Here is a 25,665-nt window from a genome sequence, read left to right as displayed (position 1 = left end):
GTTCGTTGTCATGACAACCTTCACTTGGAGCTAATTAGAAATTAACTAGGACACTTGAAGAGATCGATTCTGGTGGGGAATTGAACAGGATTTCATAACCTCTATAATCTAATGTATTTATTTCTATCACAGTATAGATTTTTGGTGGGTTATTAAATATAAGAGTCCAGAAAATGTGCTTTTGGTTGATATGGGAGGTAGTGAATCTTGTTCTCTTTCTCATTCCTTTCCTTTTTTCTTTTTTTTTTTTTTTCCTTCCTCTTTCTTCTCCAAAGCCCTATGGTCTGGAATAAGCCAAGAACCTCAGAACACAGATATCAATTTAAGATATATTGGGAGGGCTAAAGAACAGGTGTTCTAATCACTTCTGGCTTGAAAACCTTGTATGTCCTTCTTCTAAAATGAACAACACTGGCTCAGAATGACTGAGTTATTTTACCCTGTCATTCACAGCTTTAGGGATATCTTCAGAATGTATCAGGTGCTTTAATGCATACGAAAGATGCAAACCACTGTGTTTAAGACACAAACACCTTTTTGGAATGATATTGTACAGATATGAAAAGCTTAAAATATGTTTACCACATCACCTAAGGTTAGTTTAGCAAACGTGTATGGAATGCCTGGATTGTACAAGGCAATTAAAATTAGTATGTGGTCAACATATTCCAAATATCAAAGAACTATGAAAACATAGAACAAAATACAATTGAACATTAGCATCATACTTTTTGAGAAACTATTGTGTGCAAAATTTTTTTGAGAAACTATTTGTGCAAATTTTTTCCGGGCTTGGAGAAAATATTATGTGCAAATTTTTACGAAACTGTTCTTTTTGAGAAAGTATTATGTGCAAAATCTTTCCAGGCTTGGAGAGGCGACGACATACAGAAATCAGTACAATTGGGTCCCTGTCATGGAGGAGCTTTATCATTGTATGAGTGTGGTCATAGGTACCCAGATATCATTCATAATGAGCCCAGCCACCTGGTGGCCCTCTCTTAGCAAAATATGGCTTTCAAAGAAACATCTGTCTGATGTTCAAAACCATTGAAAATAATCTAAATCTTTACAGAGTCTGTTGTGAGAACATCTGAGAGGGAATCACTGTCCTGCTCTTAGAATTTCTCTGACATCCACAGCGGCTCTCCAACATCTGTCTCATTTGGCTCAAACTCCTAAAACTTTCCCTCCAACTCTGTCGGCCTGGAGTGCTTTGTTTCCTCTCCCTTCCTGCTCTGGCTTAGCTCCTTATTATGTAGTTCAATTTAGTCTCTCTGAATTCTTCCAGTTTTACCCGTGCCCCCCCTTACCTGGGTTCCGCACTATACAAAAGGTCAGGATTGCTGGAATCCTTCCTTCTCAGTGGTGGGGCTATTGATGCAAACTATTCTATCATTTTTGAAATCTCATTCACATAGGGGTGTGTGTGTGTGTGTGTGTGTGTGTCGAGAGAGAGAGAGAGAGAGAGAGAGAGAGAGAGAGAGAGAAATTGAGTGAGCTAGACTTTGTCCTTGCTTAAATAGCTCAGACAGCACTGTATAGCCCCTATAGACTAAAATAAAGGCCATTTTCCCTTGCACCTCAAAATATCCTGGGCTCTCACTGTATTTTTTTGGCAATTATCTGTATATGTGTCTCTTTCTCTTTCTTACTGTGAATTCCTATGCTCAGGGGTCTTATTCATCATTTTATCTCCAATATCGAGGCCAGTAACTGAAACATAGTGCCACTTCAGTAGTTGCTTGTGAAACTTTTAGTTGGAGACGTGTGGAGAGCGCTCATTCCTGACTGAGGATACAGCAAGAGATGAGATGTGAAGTCATGAAACTGAATATTATATTCATGGGACGATGAGACATCTGTCGTGGCAGGAACAGAGGGTGAATGTAGTGGGAGATGGGGCTGAAGAGGTGGGTGGAACTGAGATCCTCTCCGATCTCACCACATCGTGCTGTAAGAGTGTCTCTCCTATTCCTCTCACTAGACTGTGAGCTCCTTAAGGGCTCTCTCTTTCTTGTTCATTACCACTCCATGGCACTTAGGATGCATTCAATAGATGTTGAACAAATAGGTGGTAAATGAACATTTTTCTGCAGGAAAGGGCCGTGGGAAAGCAGGGCTGGGTGTGGGGGATAGGAGAAGGTGAGGCAGCACCTGGAAGGGCATCTCATGCCTCACCCTACAATTTGCTAAGATAAGCCTGGTGGCTTGTGAAGGAGGGATGAGGGAAGCAAGAGTTTGGAGGATGGAAAACAATTTTAAAACTTTCTTCTGTATTATAGGTTAAAGGTGATGAGGATTTCAACTAAGTCAAAGAGTTGGCTTTGTTTTGAAGTAATTCAGAAGGCCATCTCTCATAAAATCAACAGATGCTCCTTTTTAAGGGAGAAATTGCAAAGACTGAGCAAGGGTCATTCTGTGCTCTCCCAGCCCCCTTGCCAACTACAGCACACCTCCAGCAGCTTTCTGACTGAGGCCAAGGAGCTCAGTCCTTTCCTTGCCTTCATTTCTGTTGTAACAAGGTCATGTGAGTTCCCTCACAGCCCAACATCGAATCAGCCAGTTTCCGATATGTGTATGTGGTTTACCTCAAATAATACCAGAGAAATAGAATGTTGTTGAGGCGAAATTTCTGTTTGATAAATGTTGAGGCAGGCAGCAGGAGGCATTTATGAGGTAATGTTGCTGTCTTCATCTATTATGTGAAATGATTAATGATATAGACAGTATGATTTTGCTTGGTAGCTCTTGATGAAATCATGACAGTAAGCTAGCATGGCTATTATTGAAACCTTTTATGTAGGAAAAAAACATACGTTAACCAGTTCTAGGAACTCAGAAATATAGATAAATAAGAGGAGTATAGGAGTTGATGTATGTTCTTCTCTGTCCAGTGAAGTGGACCAGGAGCCTGGAAAGTTCATCATAGGTAACTGGTCTATCCTAATCAGTGCTAGGTAAATGCCTGCCCTCCATCCTTTTTGATCCCATTGAAGCTGGGCTCCTTCTAGCCATGATCACTCCCTGCCCATATAGTTTGGGCAGGCTGCTAGCTGGTTTCTCTTTTCCCTGTCTCTTCCCAGTCCAGTTCACCTTTTTTTTTTGGTGAAAACTTTTAAGCTCACATTTAAGTCTCACCTTTTGGTGAGAACAGTCCAGTTCACCTTTAAACTGTGGCCAGAATTATCTTTTTAAAGCAATTGGATATTATTCCCTCAGTCCAGTGCCTCTCAATTTCCCACACAACAGAATCCAGATTCCTTACTGCCCCGTGTCGTCTTGTAAGTTTACCTTTCTGGCCTTATTTCTCATCACTCTTACTGCCATCTTTTCTCTACATGCCCGCAGTAAAGACCATATCAGATCCCTTATGTTCCTTGAATGCCCAGTGTTTCTTTGCTTCCATGGCTTCCTGCACCCGGAATGCCCTTGTCCCCATTCTCTGCCAGTTGAAATCCTGCTACTGTTTCAAGGCTCCGTTCATATGATCCTTTCTCCAGGAAGTCCTCCCTGTTCATTGTACTTATAATTACTCTCTCCCACCTCTAGGCCCCTATAACATGTTAAACTACCCGTGGTCTAACCACATTCTATTGGTATTTTATTTAGTTGTGTACAAATCTATTTTTCTCAGTTATTGTGAGCTTTGTGAGGATGGGGTCTGTTTCTTCATCTTTGTGTCCCATAGCACCTAATATAATGCCTTGAATATACTTGTTAAATTGAATTGAATTAGCTATGGCTTTCGAAGTCTAAAATTTGATCTTTTCTATGTTTGTGCATTTATTAAAACTTAGATATAACATGGTTTTGGGCTGTGGGTTCAATTGTTTGCTTCTTTATTTTAAGGTTTTAACCAGCATCAGTCAGTTATAATTTAAAAATTAATATACTTTTATCATTTTAATATTTCTGAATGCTAGTATATGTGTATATTGATACTACCATAAAAACAAATCATTGCTTCCTTTCAGGCTGGACACTGGCACATTGTGAAGTAGGCATAGTTTGTCTCTGACAGTTTTATAGTCATGACTCCTTTAGCTGTAAGTAAAGACAAACTACTTACAGTAGCTTAAGTAAAGTAGGTTTGGTGGGGAGGTGGTGTTGGACACGGTATAACAAGTAAGCTCACGCATAGCCAAGAACTGGAAACAAAACACAGAAAACGGAACTGGAGAGTCGGAAACCAAGATTGTGCTTGGTCCCCAGGGGGCGTAAGTTCTCACTCATGTCTGTTTCCTCCTCTCACTCATCTTACATCTGGCCCAATGGCTGCCTTCTCCAACTCCGATCAGGACCTTTCAGCTCATTCGGCCAGTACTGGCTATAGCTCTCTTCTGTTGTCCTTCTTTATATGAAATTATAATGATAGAGAATTTGATTGATTCAACCTTGCCTGTGGGTAGATCCCTCTTGGGTCAGATGTCCACACATAAATGTAGCTGTGGGGCCATGGTAGTGTCATCAACAATAGACAACGTACGATATTGATTCTCACTTCCCCTTCATTTACTCTTTCCATTTCTTTCCCAATTCCCAAACATTCCTCTCTGTTTCATCCTCCTTCTGGAATCTAAATTCTTTATTCCAGGGCTGTTTTCTCAGAAGAAAAGTAATTTTCCAGAATCTTATTTTGGTGTGAATTACTTTGCTTGTTATTATTCTGTATCATGTGAATTTTAACAGTGGATGAACAGGGAAAGAATCCTAAAATAATGTTTTATTCATAATTAAATCTTAGCTTTTGTGGCCATTCTGTATCTTTTCAAATAACCCTAATTACTTAGGGGATTGTGACCTCTGAGTCCCTCTAAGTCTCATCCTGAGAATTATGGTTAGGTGATGATGCAACAAAAGATGAAAGAAATAAATAGTTTATAATTAAAATATCTAATATTTTACCAATAAGTTCAACCTCACTATATTGTCTTCTTGTTTCTAGAACATGATTATTGAATGTTGCTCTGAAATAATGACTCTGTTTCTGACTGATAAAGAGATAACACCACTATCTGAGGTATGTATCTCTTTTAAAACTGTGTCTGATTCTCTCACAAGTATTATTGTTGCTATGGAAATAGAAACTCAGAAAACATCTATTATGAAAGTATCAAGAGCCTAACCTTCCTTAATTCAAGTGAAAAAATGGTAAACATGAGTTTATAATAGCATGTTATTTTGGTTAAAATAGTCTTTGTTAAAAAATCAACTAGTGTGGAAAATTTAGAAGAGGATAATTTTTAAATTATCTCAAATCTACCATTCAGAGAATAACCACTATTAATATTTTGGAGAATATCTCAAATTTTTTTTCATGTACAGATAAACTTCAGAATTTTTACATCAATGGGATCATGCTATACATGCATTCTGTAACTTGCTTGTTATGGACATATTTTTATGTGAAAAGTCTACCTTGTTCTATTTAATGCCTTTATAATAGTCTCTTTTGTGTATTTGTTGTGTCAGGATCTATTTACATAACAAGATCTTTATTCATGGATCTTGAGGTTGATGGATTCTAGTACATACATATTTCATCCTTCTGTATTATCTCCTTGGAGTTAATTCTTAGGAATAGGATTTTGGAGTAGAAAAGAATATGTACATTTTTTATTGTGGTAAAGTGTACATAATATAAAATTTATAATTTTAACCATTTTTAATGGTACACTTCAGTGGCATTAAGTACATTCACAATGTTGTGCAACCATCACCACCATCCATCTCCAGAACTTTTTCATCATCCCAAACAGAAACTTCGTACCCATTAAATAATAACTCCTCATTTCCTCCTCCCCCAGCTCCTGGTAACCTCTATTCTACTGTCTACCTCTATTCTGCTATTTACCTATTCTAGGTACTTCATATAAATGGAATCATACAATATTGGTCCTTTTGTGGCTGGCTTATTTCATTTAGCACAATGTTTTCAAAGTTCATCCATGTTGTAACATGTATCAGTACTTCATTCCTTTTTAAGGCTGAATAATATTTCATTGTATGTATATACCATATCTGTTGATCCATTCTTCTGTGAGTGGACATGTGAGTTGTTTCCATCTTTTGGCTATTGTAAATAATGCTGCTAAAAACATGGGTATACAAGTATCTGTTTGAGTCCCTGCTTTCAATTCCTTGGGTACATACCTAGGAGTGGAATTGATAGATATGGTATTTCCATATTTAACTTTTTGAGAAACCCCCAAACTGTTTTTCTCAGAAGCTGCACCATTTTACATTCCCACTAGCAATGCACAAGAGTTCCAATTTCTCCACATCCTCACCAACACTTGTTATTTTCTGGGGTTTTTTTGATGATAGCCATCTTAATGCGTGTAAAGTGGTATCTCATTGTGATTTTGATTTACATTTCTCTAACGACTAATTTAGTTGAACATCTTTTCATATGCATATTTGCCATTTGTGTATCTTTGGAGAAATGTCTATTCAATCTTTTGCCCATTTTTGAATTCGCATATACATTTTGGGGTATATTTGCAAATGGCTCTCAAGAAAAGTTGCACCAATTTTCTCTCCCATCAGCAGTAGATGAGAGGGCCAATTTATCCATATATTCATCTACCTAGCTCTTCTCCTCCTTCTCTTCCTCCCTCCCACCCTGCCCCTTTTTCTTCCTCTCCTCCTCCACTTCCTTCATCTCTTTTTCTAGCCATTGTAGGTCTGACAAGTTAAAAATGACGTTTTCACTTATTTTATTTTTATTGTTATTAAGGCCAAATATGGGTCATATATTTGTTGGCAATGTGTGTTTCTCCTTTTGTGAAATGGTATTCATTCGTTTAGTCAATCAACAAATATTTAGAGTGAACTGTGTGTCAGGTACTCCTTTCTAGGCCCTGGAGAGCAAGCTGTGAACAAGCAACAAGGACCCCACTCTCTTGGAGCTGACATTTTTGTGGAGGGACATAGTAAATAAATTAATAAGCAAGATAATTTAAGATTTTGTTAAGTGCTATGAAAGAAAAAACAGAGTGATATGTTCAAGTAGGGGTCAGCAGACTACAGCCTATGAACTACATCTGGCCTACTGCTTGTTTTGTAAATAAGATTTTATTAGAGCACAGCCATGCTCATTCATTTACATATGGTTTATAGCTGCTTTCAAGCGACAACAGCAGAACTGTAGTTTTGACAGAGACCGTATTGCTTGCAAAGCCTAAATTATTTCCTATCTGGCCCTTTACAGGAAAAGTTTACTAATCTCTGTGATAGAAAGTAACAGGGAATGGGGTGACAGCTTAGATAGCATGGTCAAGAAAGACTTCTCTTAGAAGATGATATTTGAAGTAAGACTTGAAATATTACACTGTGTTTCTCCCACTGGATCATTAGCTTCTCAGGGGGCAAGGGTAATGCTATCAATCTTTGAATTCTTACAAGGCCTTGTACACTATATCACTAGGTTACTATTTCTTGAACTGAATTGAAGTCCCTTTAATTTTATATACGTGAAATTTAATATTTGCTTTTTTTGAATTCATTTGGCCGTTCATGTCCTTTTCCTATTTTTTAAATGGAGAACTTAATTTTCTAATATGGAAATATATAGATTTGCTGCAGCAGACCATTGATAATAAAATCAAGCTTAAATCTAATTTTATACAAACTGTAGTTAAAATTAGGTCACAGAAAAAGAATTTGTGATTATGACATGTGATTTATAGTATTAATGGGCTTTGGCTTCTGACAGACCTGGCTTGGAATCTCAGCCTTGAATCTTGTTAGTTGTGTGACCTTAGGCAAGTTATTTAACTTGCTTAGTTTTCTCAAATGTAAAAATGGGGTAATAATGTCAACCTCTCACAGTTGTGAGGACTAAAGCAAATAATACGTGTTAAGTATTTGGCAGAGGGCCTAGTGCAAATAAATGTTTAGTAAATATTAGCTATTTAATCATCATCATCATCCCTACCATGGTCCTGCCTTCCATATGTAAATTCTTCATCTCCTAGTTAACTGATTTCAAACAGACTTTTAGGATCCAAATTGGTTTTGAAATATTGGTAGAAAAGAAGAGGAAAGGTTTTAAAGGTAGAGAGAGAACGAGGAATGATTTTCTTTGCCTGTAATGTAAATCACTGTTGAATTCTAGAGGAATTAGGTCAGTGTGCAGGATCCCAACATGAGATGCCAGAGAGAAGGTGCCTCCCAATTGCACCCCACGCTAATATGTCCAATGAAAGCAAGCTTTACCTAACAGTGCTGGGGTGGGATGTGGGCAGTTACGAGCTCATTCCAAGAAGTAAATTGTTAGACAAACAAAATTACATGCCTTAGTGAAGCTGTTTTTGTCACCGGGATGAGATCTTGCTGTGCAATTTGGTTCATTGCTGAACATACCTGTTACAATTGCCTTTGCTTATTATTGCCTCCTCCCAGTTAAGAAAAATATTGCCAGACACAGCTTGTGATAACAAGAAACTGAGAATAGCAAGGAGATGAGGGAAGGGAATGAGTGGTCCGTGCTAACCTTCTTAGTGATCTATCACAGAATGTAAATGACCATTAGGTATAATTTCTGGTGAACCAACCATAAAGCATTCCTTTCATTGCCTGCGTAGGTTCAAATTACTGCAGTTTCCAAGTTGTCAGGTAGGGTTCAAACATGATGCTAAAAATATTCTTTCTGTTCTTGCTGTGACTGATGTTGGGAAGGACTAAGTCGTTTTACACAACTATCTGTCCATCAGTAATTACTGACTTCCAGCTGCACGTAGAACGTTGGTATAGATACCTTTGTTGCTGCAAAGGCAGCATAGGTTAAAGTTCTTGCGTTCAGTTAATTAAATAGTTTCATGTTGGTCCACATGACACAAATAAATTTACCTAATCTGTGTGTGTGTGTGTGTGTATGTATGAACTGAACTGACTAGAGTCATACAGAATCAGTATGGAGAGGAGATTCCTAGGAGCAGATCCTAGTGTGAAGATAGAAAAGGTTATCCTAGGCCAAGAGATAAGACACATTGTATACGGAGGTTGCAAAGTAGTTTTTCTTGGCTGCATGAGTTTAAGTTCACAATTTTTAGCTAGACCTAGCATAACAATATTGAAAAGCAATAATGATAGTAATCATTAAAATGCAAACACTACTAGTATTAGTAATAATGTTAATAGTTAATATTTATTGAGCACATGGCATGTGCAGACACTGTTCAGTATTTTAAATATGTTATGTCCTATAATATTACAGGAACTCTGTGAAGTTGGTTACTATTATTATCCCTATTTTAGAGATGAGGAAACTGATGCCCAGGGAAATTAAGCAGCAAGCATGCTCAAGGTCTCCCAGCTTATAAGTGGAGGAGGCAGGAGTCAAATACAGTTCTGCTTATATCCAGGATCTGTGTCTTTAACTAAATTATAGCCGGTGAATGTTTTATTAGACTAGTGGGAGCAGAAGCTACAGGGAGTTGAGGAGTGAGAGGTGAGAAAGTGGAAGTTGAAGTGTAGGTGAATCTTTCAGGAGGGTTGGGTAAGAAGTCTGGAGAGGGTAGAAGAGCAGTTCGAGGAGATACACTGTCAGGAAGGGTGCTAGGACAGGAGTGGTGGTAAGGGACAGGAGCTAGGAGCGGTGGAGGTTGCCTGTCTTGAAGAGGGAAGGATGAATGATGGAACAAGGCTTTACAGGAGACGTTAGGGAACAGAAAGACATCGACCGCATACGTGAGATAGCTTACTGGAAGCGGGGGAAAGGCACCTCTTCCTCTAGGTCTTGGGGTAGCAGACTAAGGTGGGAAGCGATGTGAGTAAGTTTGTAAGAAAAGGGTGGGAGAAGCTGGGGCAGTTCACACCCGGTGGTTTTCACTTTCTCAATGAAGTGGAGGCAAGTTTCTCTACTAGAGTCATGCGTCAGCTTAACGATGGGGACGTGTTCTGAGAAATGCCTTGTAAGGTGATTTGGTCGTTGTGCGAACATCCTAGAGTGTGCTTACACAAACCTAGATAGTATAGCCTACTACGCCTGGACTATATGGTACTAATCTTATGGGATCACCATCATATATGCAGTCCATGGTGACTGAAACCTCCTTATGCGGTGCATGACTGTACTAGAGTGGGGTAGAGGGTTGAAAGTATGGTCTTCTGAGAGAGAGATGAAGATCTTGAATATTCACAGTCATTGAGTATGATGGATGAGGAACCTGACCAAGGACAGATGAAAGGATTGAGGCCATGAGAGATTTAAAAGTCATAAATTTGTTGGGGCACTAGGCTACTTGGCCTGTGATTTTTCTCCAGCAGCACTTGGCTTTCTGGATATAGGAGTGGAAAATGTCGATAGAGGCAGATACAGGAGGAGAACAGAGGCACATGCGAGGTGAGACATACTAATGAGACAGTTCACAGCGTGCACGAAGCTCTGGTGGATTGGAGCCACTATAAATTTATCTCTCAGTAAATCCAGAAATTGCTCTTATTTACTCTGAGGAAGCGCCAGTACAGCCTGATGTCTGCCGTTATTTTTCAAGCTCCTTTTGAACATAAAATAGTTTAATTACTCATTATGTTTTCTTAAAAATATTTTGAATTGAACTTAAAAAAATCGTTAATGGCAGTTAAATTCTAATGACTTATACTACATTTTTATGTACATTATTGACGTATCTTGATTCCTTTTCACATGGGTGAATTTAGTGTACCCATGTTCTCTGAGTTCTGATTCTTCTTTTTTTAATTTTTTTGTGAGTAAGATCAGCCCTGAGCTAACATCTGCTAATCCTCCTCTTTTTGCTGAGGAAGACTGGCCCTGGGCTAACATCTGGCAGATCTTCCTCCACTTTATGTGGGATGCAGCCTCAGCATGGCCTGACACGCGGTGCATCGGTGCGCGCCCGGGATCTGAACCTAGGCCGCCAGCAGCGGAGCGTGTTCACTTAACCACTACGCCATGGGGCCGGCCCCTTCTGAGTCTTAAAATTATCAATTTTTTGATGTGTTTATGATCAGATATTAACATCAACCACATGCTGGTCACTAAAATAATTATCTTGAAGAAGGTTTGGGTAAGAAGTGTGGAGAGCGAAGAGAAACAGCTCGAGGGAGACAGAGTCACAGATATGTTAACATATCTTAGTTTACTTAGTCATTTGCATCTTTAATTTTGTGTTGGATGTATTGATTCTATCATGTGACTGCCTATACCTTATGGCCCCTACAACCTTATGATCCCTGCCTGTCAGCTGAAATAATTGCTCCACAATGCTAGCATCTTATCTTTTGCTGGTTTATTGTGTAAAATGGGTAGTACATCTAAACTAAGTTAACCTAATTCAGACTGCCTTCTTTTCATCACTCTCTCTCAAGCCCATGGTTTATATCTTTGTACTTAACAGTTTTTATCAAAATGTGGTATAATGATGTACTTCCACATTTGTCTCCCCTACTAGGGCAGATTGGGTCTTATGTAAGAAGATTGGATCTTATTACGTTTTTATTCTTAGTGCCTTGTCCAGTGTTGGCCCCCTGAAGGTATTTAATAAATGTTTGTTAAATGAATGAATGCTCGTGATACATCTCCCAAGATCCCCCTGGGTTGCAGTCCTAACCTTGCCATTGGCAGTGACTTCAGGCCCATCAATTTCATGCATTTGTACAGTAAACATTTGTCAAGCACCTCCTCTGTGCCAGCCATTGAACTAGGCATTGGGATAGAGTAAAAGCCCCAGTCCCTGCCTTCAAGGGGGCCTGCAGTTTAGCAGGGAGACAGACAAATACAAAAGCAATTACAGTACAGGGTGAAATAGAGGCCTGGGGGCCAAACATCACTCCTCAGTAATAATATCAGATAATATTCTGATATTACCTTAGCATAGCTCTGAAGGTGAGAAATTCCCTTTGGTATGTTTAAGAAGGCCTCACTAGTTCTTTCTCTATAAGAAATTGAGTTAGAAGAAGCTCTTATGGCCCACGGTTAAAAGTTTTAATTGCTCTGGAAAATGATTGGAAGGCAGTAGAGTATCCTTAGGAAGATATAAACACGATCGAGGGCTCTCATGAAAGCGTTTTCCTCTGATTCGGAAGACCTTTGGAAAACGAGGCAGAAAACAGGGATCCTAGCTTTGGCAGTTGGCTCAGTGGTGAGGGCATGATTTATGGTTTTGTTCATGGAGCTGGAGAGAATGGTACAAATCCCAAAAGCCCTGATGCAAAGATAAATAGAGAAGTTTTAAAAAAAGTCAGCTCCATTTACAAGCTGTGGCCTGAGAGTAAGGCCTGAGTATAAGGCCTTGTGCTGGACCCACTGGAGGAACCAGAGATGAGACAGGCAGAGTCCTTGCCTCGTCTGACAGTCTAGAAAGGAGGGATGGGGCTAATGCTTGCATACATGGAGAGGACAGTGGTTGCGGTTTTAAAATGGATGATTGTTTTGCATGAAGATGGGGTGAATGAGGTTGACAGAGGTTAAAAGACCTGCCCAAAGTCACAGAGCTGGTAACTGTCACAGCCAAGACTCACAGACTCCAGAACCGGTGCTGTGGACTGTTCTCATTATGCTGAAGCCAGCACTGTCTGCCTTTTCAGTTTGGGGACTCAGCCATTCAGGTGGAGGGGCTGGATCGAGCAATATGTCGCTGAGGGAGATTTAGAGTCAGGCTTTGGGAAGCAGTGTGCATGCTGGTTAATGGGCAGGCTTGAGAGCCAAATTGCCTGGCTCTGAATCCCAGCCTAGCTCTGATATTTGCTAATTGTATAACCTTAGGCAAGTTGTTTAACTTCAAGGCTTCAGTTTCCTTATTTGTAAAATGATAATAAAAATAGTACTTACCTCATAGGGTTGTTGTGTGGATTAAGTGAGTTAATCCATGTAAAACTCTTAGAACAGTGCTTGGCACCTACTAGGCAAAATAGTTGGTTACTATTATTATCATCTAAGAGCTGTCTGAGTTCATTTGGAATTAGACCTGTGTAAATAGCTTTGTTTCCCTAAAGAATGGCTGTAGCAGAAGAACAACAACATGTCTGGGATCCAGCTTCTGCGTACATTCCCGAAAGAGAGGCTGGAATAATGCAAGTGACAGGAATGGCTGCATGCATTGCTTTTAACCACATATATTCCCCATTCTCATCTGTTTCAGTTACTATTGTTATGTTACAAAGCACCCCAAACTTAGAGGCATAAAATGACCACCATTTTATTAGGCTCAAGGACTCTGAGGGTCATGTATTTGGAAAGGGCACAGTAGGGCCACCTGTCTTTGGTGCCTTCCCCCATGGTATCTGGGGCATCAGCTGGGAAGACCTGAAAGTTGGGGATGATTCAGTGGCTGGGGGCTGGAATCCCCATAGGCTCAAAGGCTCGTTTGGTTTGCTGTTCGATGCTGGCTGTTGGCTGTTGGCTGGGGGCTGGGAACACAGACTGGGCTGTGGCCCAGAACATAGCACGTGACATCTCTGTGGCATGGTGTTTGGGTTTCAAGAGTGAGCCTCCCAAGCGAACCAGGCAGAAGCCCTAACACCATTTATGCCCTAGCTTTGGAAGTTACACAATGACTCTTCCCCACTAGTCTCAAATCCACCCAGATTCAAGGTTGGACTTAGACTTCACCTCCTGATGGGAGGAGTGTCAAAGTCAAATTATAAGAAGGGCCTGTGTATTGGCAGCTATTGTTGCAGGAATATGCAATCTGCCACAAAATCCAATAAAACACTCCCGATTTCAAGGCCTGTTCCTCCTCTGAGCAGAGGCTGCTCTTGGCAACCTGCTTAGGCAATTTTTAAAGTTAGTCAACAACTCTCCAGAATATGCTAGATAACTGTCATGGAGTTACTGAGTGTGTTTATACCCAAAGGGCAGAGGATAAACTAGGTGGATTCTCAAAGCACCCTTTGAAATAACCTATGCGGTTTTTCTGAGCATTGGATGGGGTTGCACATGCCCCTACATAAGTGGGGCAGCTTCCACTTCACTTTTCTTTAGGATGTTGAATCCTAGAGGGTGGTGCTTGGCTATTTAACTTCCTTTGGCTAATTTTATTACATTACCGTATGCCTCTTGGTTTCTTTTTAACAAAACCTCCCAAATGGTAGCAATGACAATACTCTCTTTAAACTGTCATTTACAAGGTTCCACATATTCTGTAACAGGTGTTTCCTAAGTACTAAAAACTTCATTCTATTAATATAACTTCTTTTGGTTAAGTTGAGAGTTACAGATTTTCATATTTTATTTTGTACCAGCCAAGAGCTGTCTGGATAGATTTTATGGGTGTCTAGAATTACATCTTTCTTCTGTTAGACATTATCATTCTGTCCTCAAGTGAAGAGTATCCTTTATATGTAAGTTCATGAGACATCCACTTAATATTCTCGTATTCTTTTGAAGACAATGCCGGTTGACATCAGTTCTGCACTGCTTTTAAAACACGGCACTGACTTTGATTCCATCCTCTCACTGTTCACTTCTAACTGTCAAATTTGGCTAAGGGAAAAAGAAAGCCCTTAAGAAAAGGCCAGGATATTAATGTGCTCTTCAAATTCTAAGAAAAGGCTAAGCTGTTTATAGAGTTTTCAAAACGCTCATCTCTCGGAGATTTGCCAGCAATAGTGTCAAGGTGAAATACGCTCTCGTTCATCAAGCAACCGGAGCCTTTGTGTTATCTGTGCTCAAAGTACTGGTCCCGCTTTTGTTAGATGTGCAATTTGGGGCTATAATGATACTTGGATATAATTTAAACCAAAATATAACCATGAACCTGATATTATGTCTTTCCCGTAAAAGTAGCAAGAAGTGTGTGCTCTACTTGATAAACCAAGCCTGGCTGCATTGGGCATATAGCTGTATTTCATTCTCAAAGGGACAATTTCCTGAAGTTTAGTCACTTTGTATAATTTCAAAGGAAGTGAGAGGCAGGAGTATCATTAGCAAATCTGTTCCTTGCTTTCTATTTTGCGGAAAACTGTGTTAAATGTTTAGTTTCATTTACTTCATTTTGCTAAATGGGTTTGTCTTGATTAAAAAACTGTACCCTTAACAATGGGATTATAGTTTCATTTTAGGAGGATGCTGAGTTTTGCCTCATATAGCTGAGTCAGTTGGGAAGCCTTTGGAAATTCTCTTGACAAATGTTCTCTATGTTTAAAAAAATCCGCAAAAAAGGAGCAGGTGTAAATTTACCCATTTTCCTTGTTAATACTTTGGGGTCTAGCCATTCGAGATTTTTGCTCTTATTCTGCCTATATCTCGGGCAGCTAATACCATTATGTTCTTTTCTCAACCACCTGTGAGAGCAAAGTATAGTGGGAAGAGTGCTCAACACAAGTTCTAGGCCCAGTTTTGCCCTTGTGGACGAGTCGTTAATTCTTAAAGACCTCAGGTCAATTAGATTCTGTTGAAGGTCTCAGAAGCAATGTATCTCAGTGATTTGATTCTTGATCCCACCAGCTATTAATTGTGTGACTGAGAGTAAGTTACTTCTCTGCCTGAGTTCCTTGTCTGTATGTTGCTGATACCACTTCTCAGGTAGGATCACATTAGAAACAATATGCAACATATTTAGTATATGGTGCCAGTACACCAGTGGCAAGCCTTCAGTACTTTCTGGCCATCTTTGTTTTTCCCAGCCTTAAAATAATGTGAAACACATCATTTGTTCATTTGACCATTAGTAACTCTTTTCATTGGTGGCTTTTGGCCTATCTAAATGTTCGCTAATTTTTGAAAGAGTAAATGGACATTTAATAAATGTATTCTTAATGTTATTTTTCAATCATTCTTTTTTAATTAAACTTTTTGCTTTGAGACAGTTGCAGATTCACAAGCAGTTCTAATAAATAATAATATAATATTATTAGTGCAAAACTATAGTACAGTATCAACACCAGGATACTGACATTAATAAGGTCAGGATACAGAACAATTTTGTCACTACAAGAACCCCTCCTGTTGTCCTTTTGTGGCCACCCTCACCTCCCATCCCTGTCCCTGACCCCTGACAATTACTAATCCATTACCCATTTCTATCATTTTGTCATTTCAGGAACGTTATATTAAAGGAACCATAGAGTAGGTAACCTTTTGGGATGGGCATTTTTTCGCTTAGCATAATTCCCTAGAGAGCCATTAAACTATTCTTTTGATGAACCAAAAAATCCTTGTGAATATTCACACATTTTATTTTGGCCACAGAATTGTCATTAGCCAAAAGTACCTGATGTGGTACCTGGCACGTAGTGCAAAGCGAATGTTCAGAGAGGCTCAGTGATGGATTCCCACCCTTCCCCCTCCTCCTCCTCTCCGGCCTTCTCCTCTTTCCTTGCCCCCTTCTTCTCTACATCCTGTTATTAATATTGACAGAAAAAGGCTAATTGCTCAAGTTAGAAGTGCTAAAAAGAGTTAACTGAAATGATTTATGTGACATTTCTTTGTAAATTGCAAGCTGTGTTAGACTTCCCTTCAGAAATTGCTGGTCAGTGTTGGCTGCGTTGTAAGAATGGTTTGCAGCTGCTTTCGGTGTAGGCTGATGTGAATACAGCAGTCAGCATGAGCGGTTTTTCTTTCCACACTGTGCACGTGAGGTCTGCCCTCCCGTTTGCTCTTGCGCTGGGAGCTGCTAACGGACAGAGCCCGTCAGGCTTCGAGTCTAAGCAACAAAGTCCCAGGAACAAGCCGCAAACTTCAGTTCCTGCGCTTCGTAAAGCCTTTGCTCCGAAAAAGAGCCTCCTGTTTCTAGCTGCCAGACGTTAAGCCCAGTGAGCTCCTTCATAAGAAAGCATCAAGAAACACCAAGTATTGTTTGAACTCTGGCGTTTTCATTTCTGCGTCCCAGGTCAAAAGCTCACGGGCAGACCGGACACAGCCCTTCAGGAGGGAACCCAGCTTCAGTGTGCCCAGTTACAGCATTTCTTCCTATAACTTTGCTGCTGAGACTCAAAGTCCTGACCTTTAAGTGGAGTTAAACCCTTCCTCTGACAGAATTTCCTCCTATTCAGAAATACGGTGAGGGGAGAACAGTTTGCCAGAGCATACGTGTTTGAGTCAGGAGAGGGTAGTCTATGCTGTGCTAACAAATAAACCCCAAATCTCAGTGGCAATAAAGGTTTATTTCCTTCTCATGCAAAGTCCAGTGAGGGTTGGGCAACTCTCTTTCAACTTGCAACAATGCCGTTTGGACTACGTGGCCTCTACGGTCACCACTGCAGGAGAAGAGTGCAAGGGGATTTCACATGATGTTTTTAAGTAGGGTGACCATACATCCCTTTTTGCCTGCAACAGTCGCAATGTATACCTGTTGATTTGGAGTAATGGTTAATATACTCTACTTTTATTCTCAAAAGTGTCCCAGTTTAAGCAATAAATTAGGGTGATCATTTCTCAGAGCCAACCTGGAATGGCTATTATAGTTTTTGCTCGTAGCCTATTGATCCCAACCTAACGCACAAGATTGTAAAGGAGCAGGTATATATTTTAGTGAACACTAATAACTTCTGGCACAGTAGGCATTTACAGAAATGCCTGAATTTTTAAATAGAAATAATTCAATAACTTCGGTTACCAAAACTCTGTTGAGCAGATGTGCTATAAATATGATATTCTTGTGAACTAAGCCATCTCATGTAATCACACATCGTGGTAGGCTGAATCATGGCCGCCCAGAGATGTCCACATCTTAATCCCCAGAACCTATTACCTTATATAACAAAAGGGACTTTGCAGATATGATTGAGTTAAGGATATTGAGAATAGGGAGATTATCCTGGTTTATCCAGGAGAGCCCTCAATGTAGTCACAAGAGTCCTTTTAAGAGAGAGGCAGAGGGAGATTTCACAAAGGAGAGAAGGCGATGTGATGATGGAAGCAGAAATTAGAGTGATGTGCTTTGAAGATGGAAAAAGGGCCTGTAAGTCAAGGAATACATGCTAAAAAGACAAGGAAACAGATTCTCCCTTTAGAGCCTCCAGAAGGAACCAGCCCTATGACACTTGACTTGAGCACATTGAAACTGATTTCAGATTTCTTATCTCTAGGACTATAAGAGAATAAATTTGCTCTGTTGTAAGTCATTAGGTTTGTCATAAATTTGTTACAGCAGCAATAAAAAATTAATGCACACATATATTCTGAAATTCAGCATGTGGCTTTAGATATCTGTTTTAGTCAATGTAGATACTATTTTCCTTATTCTACATGTGAGAAATTGGGGCCTGAAGACTTTCAGTGACTTACACCAGGTCCCTGAGCTAGCTAGAGTCAGAGCCAGGAGTCACCCCCAGGCAGACTGGCTCCTCAGAACACATTCCTAACCACTGTGCTTCACTGCCTCTCGCCTACTGCCCAACCATCCTCTGGACTCTCTCCTGCTGCATCTGTCAACCCTGACAGCCCCTGCCGCTGTAGCCTCTCCTCCACTCCCACCTGACTTCAGTCTCCTCCTCCTCCCATGGGCTCAGTGGCACTCTGAACACTCACACTTTTCCAGCTTCAGCGTTTGGAAATTTTTTGGCAGGTTCTAGGGCTTCCACAGGGAATTCCTCAAGTAAAGGCAGGCTTTAGGTGAACTTATTGAATTTCTTAATATGAAGTTTATAGGAAGGTATTATTTGAGGGAAGTTATTACTTCTGATTCTTCTTCTTCCTCTTTAATTCCTAATTCTCCTCCTCATACTCTAGAGGGCAGAATGTTCCTAAGAGTAATCAAATAAAGCGATTAATAGAAGTGATACTGTAAATGTATTAAGCTTGTTTTACCATGACCCAGAAAAGAAGCATCGGGAAATTTGGTATGAGAATTCTTACTTAGTTATTACTTTAAAAATCCTACCTATGCTGTATTAGTTATATGCTCATATGCATTTGGCCATATTGCTATTTGTTTAATGGTTCTACAGGTAGCCACTGAATTAAATATTTATGCCTGTCAGGACCCCCGCACTGGGCCACCCAGATCTCCCCTCCAGGACTGAAGAACTTATTTTCCCATCTCTGGGAATGTTCTGCCTGACTGCCATCAGCTCTTAGCCCTCTCCTGGAATTGGAGGACATGGCCTCGTTCTAGGGGGACGTCTGAATCTAATTACTGGTTGATATGGAGGTGCAAAGACCTGACCCCCCTACCACAGTTAGGGACAACTCTGAAAGGCCATCTCGTTGTGACTCCATTGCGGCCTTTCTTCTCTCTCTGCCTGATGCTGCTTTCTTCCCTTTCCCCATGGATGTTGATCCCAAGAGTGTTCCCTAATAAACATCCTGAAAGTTCCTAAGTTCCATGTTAGGGTCTGCTTCCCAGAAAGCTGAACTGCAACAATGAATTAAAAAATAAACAGCAAAGATCCCTGACTGGTGGTGAGGACATAAGAGTGCTTGATTAATCCTTATTTATTGTAATTAGAAGCATTCTAAAGGAACTAGAAAACATACTTTCTGGCTTAAAGTCTATTTATTTAATGTAAAAGTAAGAAGAAAACATATACATATCACCCACTCATGATTAAAAATACATTCTACAATGGGACCCATAGTTCAATCACATTTTCTTTTGACCTCCATTTTAACAAATTAACAGGTAATTTACAAATGAAATAAACTTTATAAAACAAAGACTCCAGCCCATATCCAATCCTCAATAAATGCAGGCTTCCTTTCTCAGAGAAAGAATTTTTCCAGAGTACAAAAACAAGGACTTGGTAAAGCTTTAAAATCATCTTCTGAAGATAAAGGCAATGAGGTAAAGCAAAATGTAGTCACGTATAAAAACTACATCAGAATTTATACTCACGTCTCTACAGAAAATGAGGAATAGACATTCAGTTTTACAACACATTGAATATAGGCATTTCTGTTAAATCCTCTATCCAAAAAAACTTTTCCTTTCATCTTTGCCCAAGCCCCTGATTATAAGCACTGAACCATTGGCCATGAACTTGCATCTAGCCTTTATGCCCCTATGCACTTCATTGTTGGTTGCATAACACACGCTTCCTGTTCTGATTAGAGCTTTTGATATTTTTAAGGGGATTTGCCCTGTTTGAGACCTTTATTATTTCTTTATATGGTGAAAAATACTTTCCTGGAGAGAGAGCGAGCAGCTGTTCTTTCTGCACAATAGGGTGTCGGATTTCAAGGGCTCTTTTCTCTGGGCCTTAGACTCTTGAGCAGTCAGAATAAGCCTGATATGTACAACCTAAACTTACCTTTTTCTTAAGGTTCTCTTTTGGTCTTAAAGGATTGTTTTCTTAAATATTTCCCTATAAAAAGCATATGCTCTTAATGGAGGTATCAATGTGAGTTCTATTACTTTTCATCAAGTAGTGCCTTCGCTCTGCCTAGGGTGGGGCATGAAGGGCAATGTGTGCAGAATAGGCGCTGAGGAGGAGCAGTGTAGAAGGCCCCAAAGACACTCACTAGCTGAGCTCTGCCCTAATTTACATAATACCGGATATGACTGTTGTGTGGTTTTTCCTGACACCAACAAATTCTACAATGCTCTGACACCAACTGAGTGTCCAACAATTAATTCAATTCTGACACTACTACCCAGAATTTTCACAGACTCCACAGATTAAGGGCCCAATTCAAGATTGTCCCCACTTCAGATGCCAGCTGCCAATGAGGTGCCCAGGCTATCCACACTTCTGCCCAGCAGACTACAAATTCAGGAGTTCCCATGATGCCCTCTCAGGTTTGATAATGCACTAGAATGACTCACAGAATTCAAGAAAGTGCTTTATTTACGATTACCAGCTTCTTATAAAGGATACAACTGAGAAACAGCCAAATGGAAAAGATGCACAGGGCAAGATATAGGGGTTGGGGAGGAGCAGAGCTTCCATGCCCTCTCTGGGTGCACCACCCTCCCAGCACATCAGTGTGTTTTGACCAACCAAGAAGTTCCTCGAACCCTGTCATTATGGGGTTTTTATGAAAGTTTCATTATGTAGGCATGATTGATTAAATCATTGGCCATTGGTGATTGAACTCAGTCTCCAGCCCCTCTCCTCTCCTCATAGGGCTGAAAATTTTAACCCTCTAATCACATGGTTGGTTTTCCTGGTGACCAACCCCTTCCTGAAGCTATCTTGGCACCTTCCCGCCTTAGTCATCTTGTTAGCATACAAGAGAAAATTTCCAAGGGTTTTAGGAGCTCTATGCCAGGAACCTGGGACAAAAACCAAATAATTATTTTTTATTATACCTTAACTGTAAACTATGAACGTAACCTGAAACTGATTTTTTTTTTTTTTTTTGTGAGGAGATCAGCCCTGTGCTAACATCCGCCAACCTCCTCTTTTTTTTGCTGAGGAAGACGGCCCTGGGCTAACATCTGTGCCCATCTTCCTCCACTTTATATGGGACGCCGCCACAGCATGGCTTGCCAAGCAGTGCGTCGGTGCGTGCCCGGAATCCGAACCAGCGAACCCCGGGCCACCGCAGCGGAGCGCGCGCACTTAACCGCTTGCGCCACCGGGCCGGCCCCGAAACTGATTTTTAAACATACATGCCAGTGAATGTAGTCTCTTTCAATATATCTCCTCTCTTGGAGGCACTGTTCATGTATTCCAATAAAGAAGCCATTGTTCGAAACATTTTTGGCATCTGCTTAGATGTGAGAAGGGAGACAGGGCCCATTATGTTGCTGAAATGTTTTTGGCTGGACTGAAACATTTGGTTTCCTGTGCCTGTGGGACAATGTGTCTGAGCAAGACTTGTCCATTATTAAAAGGTGATCTCTGCTCAAGAGCCTAAGGAAACACAATGCATAGTCAGGGCTCAGTGGTTGCAGAGTGATGGTGACAATGGTGGTGATGATGATGACTTAAGAAGAGTCTATCCTATTCTTGGATAGTATAACATTTGAACTAATTCCCTGCGCAAACACTTTCTCTCTTATATTCTATCTTTGATTTCCAACTTTCTTATTCTCTGCAAAATGCCTTTAAAATAATGTTATTTCTTTAAAATTTAATTTTAAAAGATTCCTACCATCTCACCAATATGACCCTTTGGTCTCATATTATGTAAAAAAAACCCCAAAATCTCCTTTCTGTCTTATTTAAAGTTTCATTGACACCAAAATTAGAGTGATAAAAAAGATAATCTTGTTCTCAGCAATGTGTGAAATTTCCTGTGGTCTGGTAAAGTTGTATACAAGCCCTTCACACATTCCTAAGAGTTGGGTGCTGTTTCTGTTAGATTGGGGAGAATACTATCTATTGTTGTTGGTATTGGGATTCTCTTGATCATATAAAGTACAATGAAACCAAACATATCTAGTTCCCTCTCATCTGGAACTGTTATTAGATGGGTCACCAGTCATTCGTGATATCAATTCTTAAGTGAACTGGTATCATATTATCCTTTCTACTTTGGAATGAATGTTTTTCCCCAGTCTGAAAAAATATCCAATAAATGATTAACTTCAAAGACTCAGGTGATATATTAAGAAGAGATAGAAAACATGGTAGAAAAACTTATATGTGAGAATGCTGGATAAAAACAGTATTTGCTTTCCTACCTTGAAGCTATTAAAAATTTTTTTTCATGGCTCTGGCTCTCTGTGTTTTAAGGTTCTTGAAAGGAGGCAAAGTTAAATCCACCCATATCACAAAACTCACAATTTTTGATATTCCACTTACCAATTATAAGACTAGGCAAACCTAATTGATTAGAGGAAATTTGGCTTTCTCCATTTTTTCTTGGTCCTTAGCATTTAGAATCAATGAAAAGGCAACTGGCACTGTAATGAGAGAAGCAAGAAGATGTGTCAAAGTAGGTGCTCAATAAAAACTCATTGGATTAAGAAATATCTTAGATACCTTGAAGACTATATTATTTGTCTTTCAATCAAGGAAAATTGTTGGAACAAAAGAACAGAAGTAATAAAATCTTTCATTATGATAGACTCCAGTTTTCATGCAGAAACTCATATAAAATATAGCATTGGCAGGGGCGGCCCCGTGGCTTAGCGGTTAAGTGCACGCGCTCCGCTGCTGGCGGCCTGGGTTCGGATCCCGGGCGCGCACCGACGCACCACTTGTCTGGCCATGCTGAGGCCGCGTCCCACATACAGCAACTAGAAGGACATGCAACTATGACGTACAACTATCTACTGGGGCTTTGGGGGAAAAATAAATAAATAAATTAAAAAAAAAGAAAATATAGCATTGGCAAATAACTTTTAACTCTCCAATGGCTTTCAAAACTTCCCCAAACAAGTTAAAGTCCAGGCCAGAGTTTAATGAACCCCTTCAGTGTACCCCAAGTTGATTAATTTCCTTTCCCTTCCTCATATGATTTCAAGCTTTTATCCTCTCCAGGCAGGCAAAATCATCGCCATTTCTTTAATATTGCTCCTTAACACATAACCTACTTGAACTAATTTACAATCTGCTACCTGCCAAGCTGTTTTCTTTCTTTCTTCCTACGAAGACTTTCCTAATCCACGAAAAGGAACAAGGATTCCTTGGTACCTTATCCTGGACAATTTGGACTCAAAGCTATTTACAAAAACATAAAAGACTTCTCAATGATTACATGATTGCCAATCTTGCCTCCATCGAATGACAAAGAAAGAAATTCGATAATTTCCCCTGAGCGTAACTTTACTTGAGAAATTTTCTATGGAAGACCTAGAACCTTCCATAAAATTTCCAAAGGTGAAGCTGGGAACCTGTCCAGAGTGCTACTGAGCCCATGGGGGGAGGAGGAGACTGACGTGAGGTGGGAGTGGAGGAGAGGCTACAGCGGCAGGGGCTGTCAGGGTTGACAGATGCAGCAGGAGAGAGTCCAGAGGATGGTGGGGCAGTAGGCGAGAGACAGTGAAGCACAGTGGTTAGGAATGTGTTCTGAGGAGCCAGTCTGCCTGGGGGTGACTCCTGGCTCTGACTCTAGCTAGCTCAGGGACCTTGGGAAAGTCACTTAAAATCTCTGAGCCTCATGGGTGTTGTTCACATTGTAAAAAATTATGTGGGCTCACTTAAATGTCCAGATAAATCAAGATTGAATAGACACAGGTCAAGAAACATGTCTAAAGAAATACTTTACCTGTTAACTCTCTCATTTTACTTGAAATCTTGTCAATTTTATTTTACTTTTTAAAATCTTGAACTCTCTGGGAAGAAGATATAACTCTGACTTCCTGAAGTACCTTCATTTTCCCTTAGTATATATAGCGTTGCTGTACTTTGTGAGATAAATTTAGCATTTTCACCTAACTCAACATTTTTTCATACTGGATGTCATGATTTTGATGAGAGTGGATTTTTTATTTTACTGTTTTAATAAATGGTTTATTTTACTCTATTTAATAAAATGTTTATTTCATTAATTACCTGGCACATGTTTGAGTGGTTTACTTTTTTTCCTAATTTAAGTAGAAGTTTTAGGAATAATAAGGCTCAATAGCACTTCTGTGAATTAACATTACTTTGAAATATTTAGCTATTGGAATAAGGCAAGAGAATATAATCAGTAACATAAATATTAAGAAACAATAAACAAAATTATCTTTATTTGTAAAGGATATAATTGTAAAACCAAAACCCTAGAGTTTTAAAATGATTAGATTAAGAAAATCTGATAAAGTAGCTAATATAAAAATCAGTAACTTTATTTCTACTAAGAATAACCATTTAAAATGGAAAATTTTAAACTTCACTCACAATGATAACAAAACTATGAAAAGCCGAGGAATAAATTTAACAAAAATAGTGCAGGATGTAAGTAAATAAATGGATGAGTTTTAGTAGTAGACAATTTTACAATGCCACTCATTAAAAAAAACTCCCCCTTACCTCTGAATTGAAAAGTCAATTAATTATATGTTAATGGCACCCTATCCTCACTTCTAATTAACATTGTATGGGGATTCTTAGCCAGTGAAATAAAGGAAGAAAAATAAAAAGGTATAACTGTGGGAAAGGAAAAAATAAATTCTCATTCTTCACAGGTATAGAAAATCCAAAATAGTCTTCAAATAAACAGAATGAATAAGTGAATTTAAGAAAGTCGCTATATACAATATCAATGTAAATACAAATTTTATTTCTATATAGTAGAGAAAACAATTAGAAATTAAATTTTTAAAAAGTTTTTATTTACAGTAGTATTACAAAATTTACATGGAAATGCAAAGGAGCTGGAATAGCCAGACCATCTAGAAAAAGAAGAAAGCTGATGAACTTACACTTCTAGTTATCAAGTCTTATTAAAGAGCTACATTAACAGTGTGGGATTGGATTAAGTATAGACATAGACCAGTGGAACAGAATAGAGAGTCCAGAAAGAGATCCACACATACACAGTCCCATGGTTTATGTCCAAGTTGATTCTGCAGTTCAAAGAGGAAAGAATTGTCTTTTCAACAGATGGATCAGGGTCAATTGGATATCTATATGGAAAAATAATTCACTTTGATCCCTACCTCACAATATATACAAAATCAATTCCAAATTGATTATGGAACTAAATGTGAATGATAAACAATAAAGCTTCTGGAGGAAATCATAGGAGATTATCTTCACAACCTTGGAAATGGCAGAGCTTTCATAATAGGACCTATGAAAAAGTACCAATCATAAGGGAAAAAAATAAATTGGACTATATTTTAAGACACCATTAAGAGAGTGAAATGGCAAGCCACAGAATGGGAGAATATATTTACGTACACCCAACGAAGGACTGGTTTCTAAAATATATTA

General features: G+C 39.4%; 1 protein-coding gene across 1 annotated transcript in view; it reads left to right on the top strand.

Moving 5' to 3' along the window:
• CFAP54 (cilia and flagella associated protein 54) overlaps positions 1–25,665 on the top strand; it is a 290,316-nt gene that overhangs the window by 260,738 nt on the left and 3,913 nt on the right. Inside the window, exon 67 of the mRNA XM_058568605.1 lies at positions 4,949–5,023. Within this exon, the coding sequence (XP_058424588.1) occupies positions 4,949–5,023 (75 nt within the window). The remainder of the gene's footprint in view (positions 1–4,948; positions 5,024–25,665) is intronic.

Source organism: Diceros bicornis, chromosome 25 (assembly GCF_020826845.1).
Source record: "Diceros bicornis minor isolate mBicDic1 chromosome 25, mDicBic1.mat.cur, whole genome shotgun sequence".
NCBI lineage: Eukaryota > Metazoa > Chordata > Mammalia > Perissodactyla > Rhinocerotidae > Diceros > Diceros bicornis.
The sequence above is the reverse complement of the archived record's forward strand: the minus strand, read 5'-3'. Positions and strand labels throughout refer to the sequence as shown.